The sequence below is a fragment of the Corvus kubaryi genome, unplaced genomic scaffold (assembly GCF_017639235.1).
Source record: "Corvus kubaryi isolate FWS band 111438036 unplaced genomic scaffold, C.kubaryi_AGA036_p1.0 37063, whole genome shotgun sequence".
In the NCBI taxonomy this organism is placed as follows: Eukaryota; Metazoa; Chordata; class Aves; order Passeriformes; family Corvidae; genus Corvus; species Corvus kubaryi.
Window position 1 is genome coordinate 233690 of NW_024581023.1, and position 12089 is coordinate 245778.

Here is a 12089-nt window from a genome sequence, read left to right on the forward strand (position 1 = left end):
TTGTGTCTCTGCCCACTGGTTCAGCCTTGCACAGAAAGAGAGTTTCACAGAAGTAGAATTTCACAGAAATAGATCAGCAGACTCAAGCCCCTTGAGGACTTAGAGTTTCCAGTCATCCCTCTTAAAATGGTAATTTATCCAGTCAGAGTTGTTGGAAGAAGAGGGAAAACTGAATTCTTCAGTGTTGTCAGTGGGAAATCTTCTCTCCTGGCAGATGAGTGTGTCCATTTTACAGGTGTTTAGTCAAGTTTCCGGTTCAGATACACCTGAAGTTTCTCTGGGTTCTCTCTGCAGTTGCAATTTCTGAGCTTGTTTACATTTGCTGCCCCACAAGAGCAGGGTGAGGTTGGCAATTCTGGATGGAAGTCAAATGACCTTACAGAATGGTCTTCAACCTGATCCATTTGGAGACGTCCCTCATTGCAGGGCTTGGACTAGATGACCCTGAAAAGTCTCTTCCAACCCAAACCATCCTGAATAATTTGCATAGGAGGGACCTCAGCATTTCTCTTGGTTCAGCCCAGAGCAGAGGCAATTCAGATCAGATTTAGGTTTTTCCTATAAAATGCCTCATTCCTTGCCTGGGAAGGAGCTCAGAGTGGTTTGATGTGGTTTCAGCAAACCTGATTTCATTGTGTTTCTGTTTGAGCAAAGGGTATTCCTGCCAGTTTTAATGTTGGCAGTTTATGGATTTGAATATGGATATATGGATTTAAATACATTCCAGGAGACTTCAGGTACTGTGGGTCAGTATCAGCATTCCTAACACCTGTGAATATAGCAAGTGTGGCCCCGAACTGTGCTGCTCGGGCTGAACAGGTGGCATTTGTCCAGGCTCAGGTAGAGAAAAATTTTGCCAAAATTTATACTGAGATTACTTAAAAATATTTGGGTCAAAAAAAACCCAGAAAAACCTTTAAGATTTGTGAAGTAGCCTTGGCCATATCTCATTTTAAAAAATGCTGATGTATTTTGGTGCCACTTCCCTTGATGTGCCAGGAGGAGGCAGCAATGGATGCTCCAGGCTCCTTGGACCTCCCGGGATCCTGAGGCCCATGGGCAAAGACATGTTTTTCTGCTGGGCCTTTTAAACCTTGAATCTGGGATTATGTCTCTAAAACTGGTTTTGATGATTAAATTTATCCCAGTGATGGAGCCAGCACTCCTTGGTGGCCACTGGAATACTGAAGGAAGTTCCCATCTCGGTGCCAGATCCCTGGTAATTTCTGTCACCATTTTTGGACCATTTTTCTTACTCTTCAATGTTTCATGTTCGTTCTTGCACAAGAGCAATAGAGACCAAACGTGTCTCCAGCCCACAGCAGGCTGTGAACTGAAAAACTGGGAGGAATTATTCCTTTGCTCTACTCATGGTAGAAGTTTTCAAACCCATTCACTGCTGACACCTCTTGTCTTCAGTTCTCTGATAATTCAGTTTCTAGTAGAAGTGTCAGTAACTCCGAGTCTCTGTGGACTGATTCCTGGAGCTCTCTCCTGGCTCTGTGGCTGTAGTTATTTTTCTAGTCTTAACCCAGGTCCTCCCCAGATATTGTCAGAGATGGATTTGGAGTGTGCCACAGCTCCATCCGGGCTGACTGGTGCTCCTGCCACTCCTCAGAATATGACCTCAGAGAACAGTCATGCACCAGATTAGTGTCACCTGGAACCTTCACCCTACAGAGAACTCTTGGCCAAAACAAGCACAACCAGATTCAGAATAAACTTTAAGATCCCTGAATATCCTTTTGGGAGTTGTGATCCTCCAGAGCATTAGTGTCTTCTCATGCTGCATGTTCTTGCTTGGAGGTCAAGGGGTGATGTGGGACAGTGGTAATCTGTAATGCATGGAATCTGTTTAAGAACAGGGCCCAGATGCTCAGCAGAATTTTCAGTTGACTCCCTCTAAGCTGCCTTCCACCTCCCATCCTCCCAGTGTCAGGACTTCAGGACCATGTGATTCCTGCTTGGGAGGAGCACCTGGGAGGGTTCCATGACAAGAGAAGGGAAGGATGCTCTGTGCTGTCCCCAGAGCCTGTCCCCAGGCTCTGCCCAGAGGTGCTGGGTGACAAGTCAGAAATATCAGTGCACAGAAATCAGTCCTTAGGACAAGTCCCACGCTGTTCCCTTCCTCTTGCAGCCTGGGAGCAAGCCTGTGGCTGGAGCTTTTGGGATTAGTCACTGGTCACTCTCTAATGTCCCTGCAGTGCTGAGTGACTGCGGGCTGACAGCTGGTGCTGAGCTGACCTTGTGCCAAGACCATTCTGACCCTTTGTATTTGCATCATTCTGTATGTGATGCTATAAGCCAGCAAGGCCTGTGCTCTGTAGGTTTGTTTTTCCATTCCCTTCCAGCCTGTCCTGTCTGTGCTCCATCGAGGTGTCTCTTCCAGCAATGAGCAAACTCCTCCCCTCCCTTGGTGCTGGTATAGCTTACGCTTGGGGGCACTGTACCTCTCCTTACTTTCCCCAGGATTGTCCCTGCTGAGGATCTTGGGGACACCTGCTCTCACCTCTCACCTGTGGCACCCAGATCATCTTGTTCTGTCCCTGTCCATTCTGCTGGTGATAATGGTGCAAGTGCCAAATTCCAGCTCCTCCTTCCCCAGTCCCATTGTTCGTGCTGGGATTCTACTCCCACTCTCCTCGTGCTGGCACTGCACGTCTGTTCCCTCAGCAGTTCCTGCCCAGCATGTGTGACCTCTCTGCCTCTCTCTTGTCTCTCTGCTCTGGCTCTGTTCTGTCCTGTGGAAGGAGCGGATGCGTAGGGAGCGGGAGGCAGCCACGCAGCAGCTTGAGGAGGAAGCGGAGGTGAGCAGCACAGGGGAAGGGCTGGAGAGTCCCAGAAAAGGGCTACAGCTAGACTGGAAAGCTGGAGAAATCCCCAAAAAGAATTTGTTCCCCAAAGCTTGTGTTTTCCACTCCCTCCCCTAAAAGGATGTGGCTTTGGGGATAAGAGATCAGAACCGAAGAAGCGTGTAAGGGATTGAGGAAAACGGGCTGGGTTAGAAACTTTGGCTTCTATTTAGGCTTAGAAAGACAACACATGGGAAGCAAAATTGAACGAAGTTGTACAGTGTGTGTGAGTTAAGGTTGAAAAAAGAAACGGTAGAGGAATTGCAGACTTGCTTTCTTAAACATGTCCAGATCCAGCCGTTCTGGATGCTGTTGGAGGAAACGGGTAGGTATGGCACATTCTCTCCTCCATAAGGAAGTGGACATGGGGGCAGGAGGAGTGGAGGGATCTGAGCAGTAGTGGGTGACCAGGGGTCCACAGTGACACGTTCTCTGCAGGGTTTCTCAAGCCTGGCTCCTGCCATGAGTTCACATGGTTGTGTTTCAAACAATTCCAGCTTTTTCCAGGCAGTGGGAACTCTGACGAGTTTGGAGATAAGGCCTGGTTATTACTGGGGTGGTTCCCTTTTTATTGGTCTTTCTCATTGATTTAGTTGACTTTGGGCCTGACCTTTCCTGGTGTTTGTGTTTTTCTACCCCTCTCCAGAACATCCCCAGTGAACCCCTGCGCTTGGACTACCGGACCCTGGCAGCACTGCCCAGCAGTGGCCTGCAGAGAGGCAACCGTGGCGTGAGTGGGGGATGAGGGCTTCTGCGGGGGGAGGCCATGGGGGGCTGTGGAGGTAGGGGTCCCTGCAGGGGAGGCAGCGAGGGGCTGTGGAGGTGGGGGTCCCAACAGAGAAGGCCATGGTGGTTCCATTACTTGCCCTCCACCTGTGCCATGGTGTGGGACGTGACAGCATCCTTTGCAAAGCAAAACTGGGAAGCAGAACTGTGGGGGACTCAGGCACTGAAACAGGAGGTAGCTGCAAAAGAAAGATGGGAATAAGAAAATGAGGAGAGCAAGAGCCAGGTGGCTTTGCCTTTTGGGAAGGGAAGAGGCAAAGTTTGAGAAGTTGCAAAAAGCAGAGTTGGGAACAAGGCAGAAGAAACAGCCTGGTGGGAGAGAAGGGGCTGTGAGTGGGAGAATTCAGGGATTTGTTGTGGAAGGAACAGGCTCCAAAAAGCTGCCAAGGAGGGAGAGAAAGATTTTTCCTGACACAGTGATGACAGTGTTGTGTGCAGAGCTCAGTTGTAAATCCATGGTGGGATGATGTTTAGGAAAGAGGAGGGATGAGGCTGCTGAAAGTATTGAAAATAGGAAAAGTGTAAGGCCAGGTTGGACAGTGCTTGGAGCCATCCCTCTCGGGGAAGTGTCTACCACTGGTGGTCTAGTGGAAGTGTCCCATGGCAGGGAGTGGGACTGGCTAGTCTGCAGGGTCCCTTCCAATCCAAACTACCCTGAGATTCTATTAAAGCCAAGATTCCCCCAGGCCTGCAGAAGGTGAAGTGGCTGTGGCTGTGTGTCGTGATCGAGCCCCGTGGCTTGTGTATCCTGTTGTGGATTGTGACTCCTGCCATGGGCATTCCTGCCCTGTGTCCTGCCTGGCAGTCCCTCATATTTAGTGGCCAAGAGAAATTCCAGATTTCACAAACTTCACAGATTACAAATTTACCTCTCTCCTGTGTTGTTTAAAATCTCACCTCTCTATCTTTTCTTCCTTTTATCTTTCCTGCATCACCCCCATTCTACCGGGTTTCTGCCTGCTCCTTCACACATCCTCAGTCTTTTTCCTTTCCTCCTGTTGCAGCAAGATCTCCATTTTCTGTCATCATCCCATTCTGCATTCCCATTCCGGTATTTCAGGATCATCTCTTTCACCTTTCCTGTCTCCATCTCATTCCATGCAGACAGGTCTCCTCTCCTGTTCCCTTTCCTCTGTTACTCCAGGTCTTACTCCAATAACAGCTCTGCTTTGGCTCCAGCTCTGCCTCCTTTTGTTCCCACACTTCCCAGGTTTTGGTTTTTCCCTTTTGCTGTTCACAGAAAAAAGCAGGATCAGGAAAAGGTTTATTTTTAGCATCTCTGAGTGTAACTCAGGAGCTGGAAGAGGGGGAGAGTCAGCCCCAGGCAGCAGCTGCCTCTGTGCGGGACAGCTCGAGTGTGGTCCAGAGCAGAGCAGCACTGTGGGGCTTGTGCCTTGCAGCCGGTGTCAGCCTGGGAATGCCAGGCACGGGAATGTGGGGCTGAGCACGCCGGAATGCCATGGTGATGGGCGGCATCTATAAATGTCCCATCACAAGGAAGGGTCCATGGGTGCCTGTGTTTGTGCAGCTGTCACCAGCCCTGTCTTTGCTCTGGTTTGAAAAGTACATCTGCCTGGATCGTGGAGACGGGGAGGTTCTGGTGTAGGGAGAGGGAGGTTCTGGTGGTCCTTCAGGAGCTGCCCTGGCTTGTTAGGTGACTGCTGGAAGACTCAGCCAGGGTCAGTCTGGCCAGTGGAAGAGCAGGCAGGTCAGTAACAGATCGTTTATCTCTGGACAACCTCCAGAGGACTGGTGCTCTTGCCCTGTTCCCATTGTGGTTTTCTTTTTCTTCCTGCCTCCAGGCCAATTCTCACCACATATGTTCTCCTCTAAACAGTGACTGGGTGTCTTTTACTGCTGCATAGTTCCCCGTGAGGGAGCTGCAGGGAACAGTTCCTGTCCTCGCCATGGGACACGAAGAGCTGTTCTTGCTGTGGAGCAGGAGGAGGTGCAGGTCCATCTGTCCACTGTGGAACAGGAGGTGTAGATCTCTCCACTGACCACTGTAACTGTGGGTAGAATTGGTCATAAGGATTCTCCAAGAATGGTCCCCAGAGAAGGGAGCAGGTGGTTGTCTGTCTTGGATTGATCTGTGTTGCTACATCTGGGTCCCTTTGTGAGCAGGATTTAACAAAGGCTGGTGAGAGGCCTGTTCTGTTTGTCCACTGTTCTAAGCCAAAGTGAAAACTCCCATTGGAAGCAGCCTGGGAATGCTGGTTTGAGTGATGCTCTTTGGCCATGCACCCAGTGCACTGCAGCATCTGGATAGAGGCTGTAGCTACCCTGTTCCTGGAAATGTCCAAGGTCAGGTTGGATGGGACTTGGAGCAACCTGGTTTAATGGAAGGTGTCCCTGCCCATGGCAAGGGGGTGGAACATGATGAGTTTTCAGGTCCCTTCCCACCCAAACCATCCTGGGATTCTGTGACTCTGACATTTCCCTTACAGAAGTGAAAGAGCTGTTACAGTCTCTATCTTCTGCATTGAACAGGAATGAAAGCCAGACCCATGAGGGGCTGATCACAGCAAAATGGTTCAAGTCCAGTTTTGCTTTCTGGACTATGAGAAATGGAGAAGATTTGACATATCCCAGTACCAGGTCACCATGGTTAGTTAATTAGCAACCTGTGCTTTCTGTTCTGAATCTATTTCTCTTCAGTTTCTTGCCATTGATTCTTTTTTTTCACTTGTTCATCGGATTTAAGATTGGATTTCTTTCAGTGCCAGGGAGGATGCAGGGTAGCACATGTCTGTCTTGTCTGCAAGCTGGGAAAGCACGCTGCATTGCCTAAATTTTTGCTTACCCAAAATAGAAATTGTGGCTTGTCTGACAGGAATGGCCCCAGTGAGGCTGGGGAGGGAGGAATCCCGCACGAGGACACACTGCAGCAGGAGCTGGAGCTCACAGCAAGACACAGATCCAGCCCAGTTCCAGTCGGGTCCAAGAACAAAACAGGGATTGAGGCTCCCCACTGACTGTCAGGCATTATGGCACTCTGGGGAAAAGTGGTTAGAAGTAGGATTTTTACACTGAAAAATCACGTAGCCACAACAGCAGAATTTCTCAGGGTAGCACAGGCTTCACTGATGAGGAAACACGATATGAGCCAGGGCTCTGCCAACCACAGGGGTTGGGTTGGGGGTTAAGGGAGGGCCTCTGAAATTCTTGAGCCTCCCAGCTGCCATTGTAGTCACCAGCCCACCCTTGAGAGCTATTTTGGTGACCACTGCCATGACACAGGACCTGAAGAATGTGCTCTGAGCAGGAGAGGTCTTTCTGCTCCCTGGAGGCACTTGGGTGGAAGCTTTGGTCTTTGCTCTCTGACTCTCACTGCTCCCCTAAGGAAGGCTCTGGCTGTGGTAACAAACTCTCTTCTATGGCATTAAGAGGAAGGGTCAGGGCTTCATTTGGGCTGCGTGCCTTGAGCCCCAACAGAGCTGGGACTGCCTCAGTCCTGCCATCAGCAAGAGCCACCCAAAGGGTCTGTGCTCTGTCTGCTGCAGTGAGCTCTGGTGTTTTGGGTGTGTTGTGGTGCAGTGGGGCTGTTAGAGCATGTTCACCTGTGCAGGTGTGGTGGAAGTGCAGGGAGCGGGTGTTGTGTGACTGTGTGGCAGCGTTGGGGTGACAGTAGAGGCTGGGCTGTAGGCGGTGGGGCTCAGTGAAGTGGGGGTTGAACTGGATGATCTCCAGAGGTGCCTTCCAACCCTAACTACTATTCTGTGATTCTGTGCACTGAGGTGAGCGGGGGGGAACGTGTGCTTGTACAGGTGCTGGAAATGAGTTTGGCTGGGGAGCAGCTGCAGGAATGTGTGTGAGTTGGAGGAGCGCAGGGAGTATCTGTCAGTTCCCCAGGGTATGTGTGCATGGCAAGGTCCTCTCCTGGAAGTGACACTGGGGGTCAGAGACTGGTGGTAGAGCAGGAGAGAGGGTCGGGATGGTGTGTGGGCATTAGCACTGGAATTCTCTCCCCTGTCCTTCAGCAGCTGTTCTGTATTTTCTCCCTCCTCTTCTTTACTCTGTTCTCCTTATTTCTCTCTGATCCTTCTGTTTTCCTCTCAGCCTGTTCAGTGTGCTAAGCCCAGCTCCAGCATGGAGGGTGACTGCGCGGTGCTGTCCCTGCCCACGGCATGGGACAGCCGGGAAGTGTCCCCGGACCCAGCGGCAGGCGCAACCAGGCCCCCCCGGCACCCCACGCCTCCCCACCAGCACACGAGCGGGGCAGAACAGCCCCGGGGAGACAAGCAGGACCCCGTGGGGTGTCCCTTGTCCCAGGAGCAGCTGCCAGAGACGCCAGAGTGTTTGATCGACTCGCAGCCCATCCCCTTCAGTGAGAACCCCTTTGTGGTGGCCAACCGCAGGGGCAAGGCCACAGGCACGGCTGGCCTGGGGGGGCCCCCCCTGGGCTATGGCAGGGGGGGTGTGCTGAAGACCAGCCTGTACTCCAAGGCAAGCAGCGTGTAGCGTGTGGCATGCACTCACACAGTCGAGCCACTGCACCCTACTAAACCCCGGTGCCGGGCAGCACGGCGCCCGTGGGCCGGTTCCCCCAACCTGTGTGCCCCCAGCGCTGCGTACAGGGGCCATCGGTCCCCAGCGGTCCGTGTGTCATCCTCCAGCCACTAATGCACTGCCAGGCCCTGCTGAGGGGACAGGATGGCATCTGTGACTTCCCCGCTGTCCCTCTGGGTCTGGCTGGGAGCAGTGGCGTCCCTGCCTGCTCAGCTGGCAGCAGGGAGCTGGCAGGACTAGTAGATCAGTGCTGGTGCCACACTTCCATTCCTGGGCTTGAACACAGCCCTTCCTAGACATCTGAAAAGCACAGTTGATCCGCAGCCCAGGAGCTGCTCCTCCAAGGGACACTATTCAGTAGATTAAGACTTTGGAATTTCAAGGGAGAACTTTGCTTTCTGCTCTGGCAATCTGTTTGTATTTGACATTCCTGCTGTTGCACAGGGAACCTGTGGTGGAGCACAGACTAGATCCAAAGATACCATCCTCCAGATGAGCACCATGTTGCTCTCCTCTTCTTCCTTTTTCAGCAGCCTTTTGGGAGGTCTGAAAAGCAAAACAACTCCACATAAACAGCCCCGTACACAGGGGATAAACCAACCAATCAACAAACCCAACCCTCAGCTATAGTGATCTTGGAGGTGTTTCAGTTCCTTGGTAGGAGTTCCACAGGTGTGTAGCCAGGTGAGCTTAGAGCAAGGTATCTGGAATCTGTGCTCCAGTATAAACTTCAAGTCACTTCAGGCTTGGTCTGTCAAAATACTGTTGCCCAAGACTGACTTGAATCAACTGAGCATGTGTGTGGCTGTGGTATTAGTGACTGGGAACTGTAGGTTTGCCTAAATAGTTCCCTAAATCCCAGATGACCTGCTTCTACCTTAAGGCATTTGAAATACTTCTGAAACGTGCTCCTCTGTTCCACAGTCAGAGTGCAGGTGGTTCCTGGGACGCTGCTCTCTGCTCAGCTCTTGGGCCGGGCTGTTGGCTGGCTCAGCCAGAGGTTCCTCTGGAAGTGAGGAGAGCCCTGTCTCCCTCCAGCCAGGAATGGCTTTTTTTGCTCAGTGTCTGTGCAGCAGGAGGTTTGCCTGCACCGTGACCCTGCCTGAGAGTGCTGTGAAGAGTCAGGAAAGAGGATTCCGGGGACACGCTGTGAGGCAGAGGCTGTCACCTGATCCAGCTGGCCTCACAGGGCACTGGGATATGGTCCTGGTTCCAGTGTTTAACATCATTCTCTTGCTGTTTCTGGTGCTTTTTGGCATGTGCCAGGTGCTGCTGGGCCCTGCTAAGCTTGCTCCCTGGGGAAGGGCCGTCGCTGGGTGTCCAGGGTGTCCCACGCCTCCTGGGGTGTACAGACCCCCTCCTGCTGCAGAGTAACACTCAAGCTTTGTCTTGAGCTTTGTCTTCTCTCTTTCAGGCTCCTGTGGGCGAGTCTGGGACAGGAAGTTCCAGGCGTGAAACCCCCTATTCTCCCAGTAATCCACAGGTGAGACTGTCCCCAGGACAGGTGATATGGGAAAGGCAGGGAGGCACTTCAGGGATAAAGGACAGAGGTAGCTGAGGGCAATTTCCATTCTTGAGGGACACCCTCAAGGTGGAGGGGATCCCGCGCAGCAGGCAAGCAGAGAGCAAGAGAAGAGCTCCCTCCTTCTAAATGTCTCAGAGAGCCAGGATGGTAATTAGCTGGTCATAAATAAGCTCTGAGGGGTAACTTAATTGCAGGGTGATGAGGAGGGGCTACAACATGTAGTTGTGAATTTTTTGGGAATGGTCTCACCAGTGCCTTGTGCAGAGATTCTTTAATTCTGGCAACTGGTATGTAGTAAGAAATGGAGGAGTCAGGATTTGGAAAATGATCTTGGGTCTGTAAACCAGGGCTGCCCACTGCTGCCCAGGCTTGCAGAGGATCCCTGGTTCTGTGTGTGACACTGGAGGTGACCCACGTGAACTGTTGGGCAGGAGGGTCCAGCTGCAGCCAGTTTTAGGTGACCCTGCCCTCAGGGAGTGATTTGCTACAGCTCTTTGCTCAGAGGGTTTTCCTCTGGAATGGGAAGTGTCTTTAATTCTTGTGACTCCTGATTATTTTTTCTTTATAAACGTTACCTTTTCTCCCTGGACATTCATATTCCTTATATGATCTCTGAACTTTCCTTTTCAATATCTGAGTCTTTGATCCCTCTGTCCATCCCATGGCAGGAGGTGTCACAGCTCAGCTGAGCCTTTTGAAGTTAAATGAACTTAAATAGATTTTTAAATTTTCCCTTTACAGTCATTGTCTACTACTGGGTTTTATGTTGGGGGCTGGAGTGAACTGCCACTCGTACTTTGTTCTCTGTCCTTATTCATTTTGGGTCTGTTGCTTTCATTTTGTAGTCCAGCTGTTCTCCAGCTGCTCTCCCCACCAGCTCTGGCACTTCCCTGGTCTTCAGTGAACCATTTCAGTTCTCAGAGCTGGATAGGAGCTCTTGAGGTGAACAGAATCCCCTTGGGGTGAGGTGACTGCTAACACAGGCTTAGGAGAAGGGTCAGGACCATGTAGGAAGCAGTAGGAGCAGCACTTCAGTCCGTCTTCTGCTGCTTCTCAGCCTGTCTCCCTCAGTTCTTGGATCATTTAGAACTGAGTGTTCATCAGGAACACAGCAAGATTAGAAGATACTGTCTGTTATAGCTAAACTATTTCAATGCGCTTTGTTCTAGCTGTGTTTCCCTATTTGCATTTCTGACAGCAGCTGGGTTCTTTTTAAGTTTTCCTTTTACCACAAGCGTCAATTTTCTTTGAGATCAGTTTTCACAGAATCCCAGCATGGTTTGAGTGGGAAGGGACCTTTGAGACAATCTCATCCCAGCCCCCTGTCATGGGCAGGGACACCTTCCACTATCCCAGATTGCTCCAAGCCCTGTCCAGCCAGGGCTTGGACACTTCCAGGGATGGGGCAGCCATAGCTTCTCTGGACAACCTGTGCCAGGGCCTCACCACCCTTGAAGGAAACAATTTCTTCCCAAAATCTCATCTAATCCCGTCTCTGGCAGGGGGAAGCCATTCCCCCTCGTGCTGTCACTCCAGGCCCTTGTCCAAAGTCCCTGTCCAGCTGTCTTGGGAGCCCTTTAAGGCACTGGAAGGGGCTCTAACGTCTCCCTGCAGCCTTCTCTTCTCCAGGCTGAACACTCCCAGATCTGTCTTTGTCTGGGGGTTAGGAGTCTTGACCTTCAGATTGTTGCTCTAGAGCAGAAGCTCTGAGGAATTTTGTCTCTTATTCTCTGGCTCCATCTATTTTTAATGTTAATTCTTTGGTTCCAATATCTTGTAGTCCAGCCGGAGTTTATGGGCTTATTTCAGAGAATTCCTTGAGGGAAATGGAATCCTTTGTCCTGAGTTGGCATTGTGATGGTCATGCTTGGCCTCAAGTTCTGCAAGGGGGTGGGGGGAGGTAGGAGGTGTTTGTGGTGGATCTGTGTGTGCCAAGCAGGGCAGAGGGGCTTCCCCTGTGGTGGGGACCCTACCAGCTCCAGCTGCTGCAATCTCTCTGCTTCTCTCCTGCGGAAAACCCAGTCTCTCCGTTTTCTCTCCCATTCTCTCCCCCGCCGATGCCCCTCTCCAGGTGCCCGCAGCCCCCCGGCCTCCTCACCTGGCCGGCAGGGAGACGCGCTTTGTAAGTGCTGTTGGTGTGCGGTGTGCGCTGCTGCTCCGGCTGCTCCCGCTGCCCGCGCCCCCTCCTCTGGCCCCACGTCCCCGTGGGGGCTTGGGACTCCCCTGGGGCTCCCCCAGGGCTCACTGGGGGAGCAGCACCCTGATGGCACCCGAGGCACGAGGGGCTGCTCCCCCGTGTGTCGCTGCTGTGATGGCACCTGCGAGCGCTTTGGGGAGGAGCTGCGGTGGGATGGCTTTGCTCGGGCTCGGGGGCAAGTGCGGAGGGTGGGGATATGCCCAGGGAATGTGCCATGGGC

General features: G+C 51.9%; 1 protein-coding gene across 23 annotated transcripts in view; it reads left to right on the forward strand.

Moving 5' to 3' along the window:
* SCRIB (scribble planar cell polarity protein) overlaps positions 1-12089 on the forward strand; it is a 97261-nt gene that overhangs the window by 61043 nt on the left and 24129 nt on the right. For 12 of the 23 annotated variants that reach the window (XM_042020903.1, XM_042020911.1, XM_042020913.1 and 9 more), the window contains 4 exons: positions 2751-2807; positions 3499-3582; positions 9562-9630; positions 11744-11794. In XM_042020903.1, coding sequence (XP_041876837.1) covers positions 2751-2807; positions 3499-3582; positions 9562-9630; positions 11744-11794 — 261 coding nt within the window. Of the gene's footprint in view, positions 1-2750; positions 2808-3498; positions 3583-7697; positions 8094-9561; positions 9631-11743; positions 11795-12089 lie in introns of all 23 variants that reach the window. The other 11 variants (XM_042020904.1, XM_042020919.1, XM_042020924.1 and 8 more) reach the window with 5 other exon arrangements.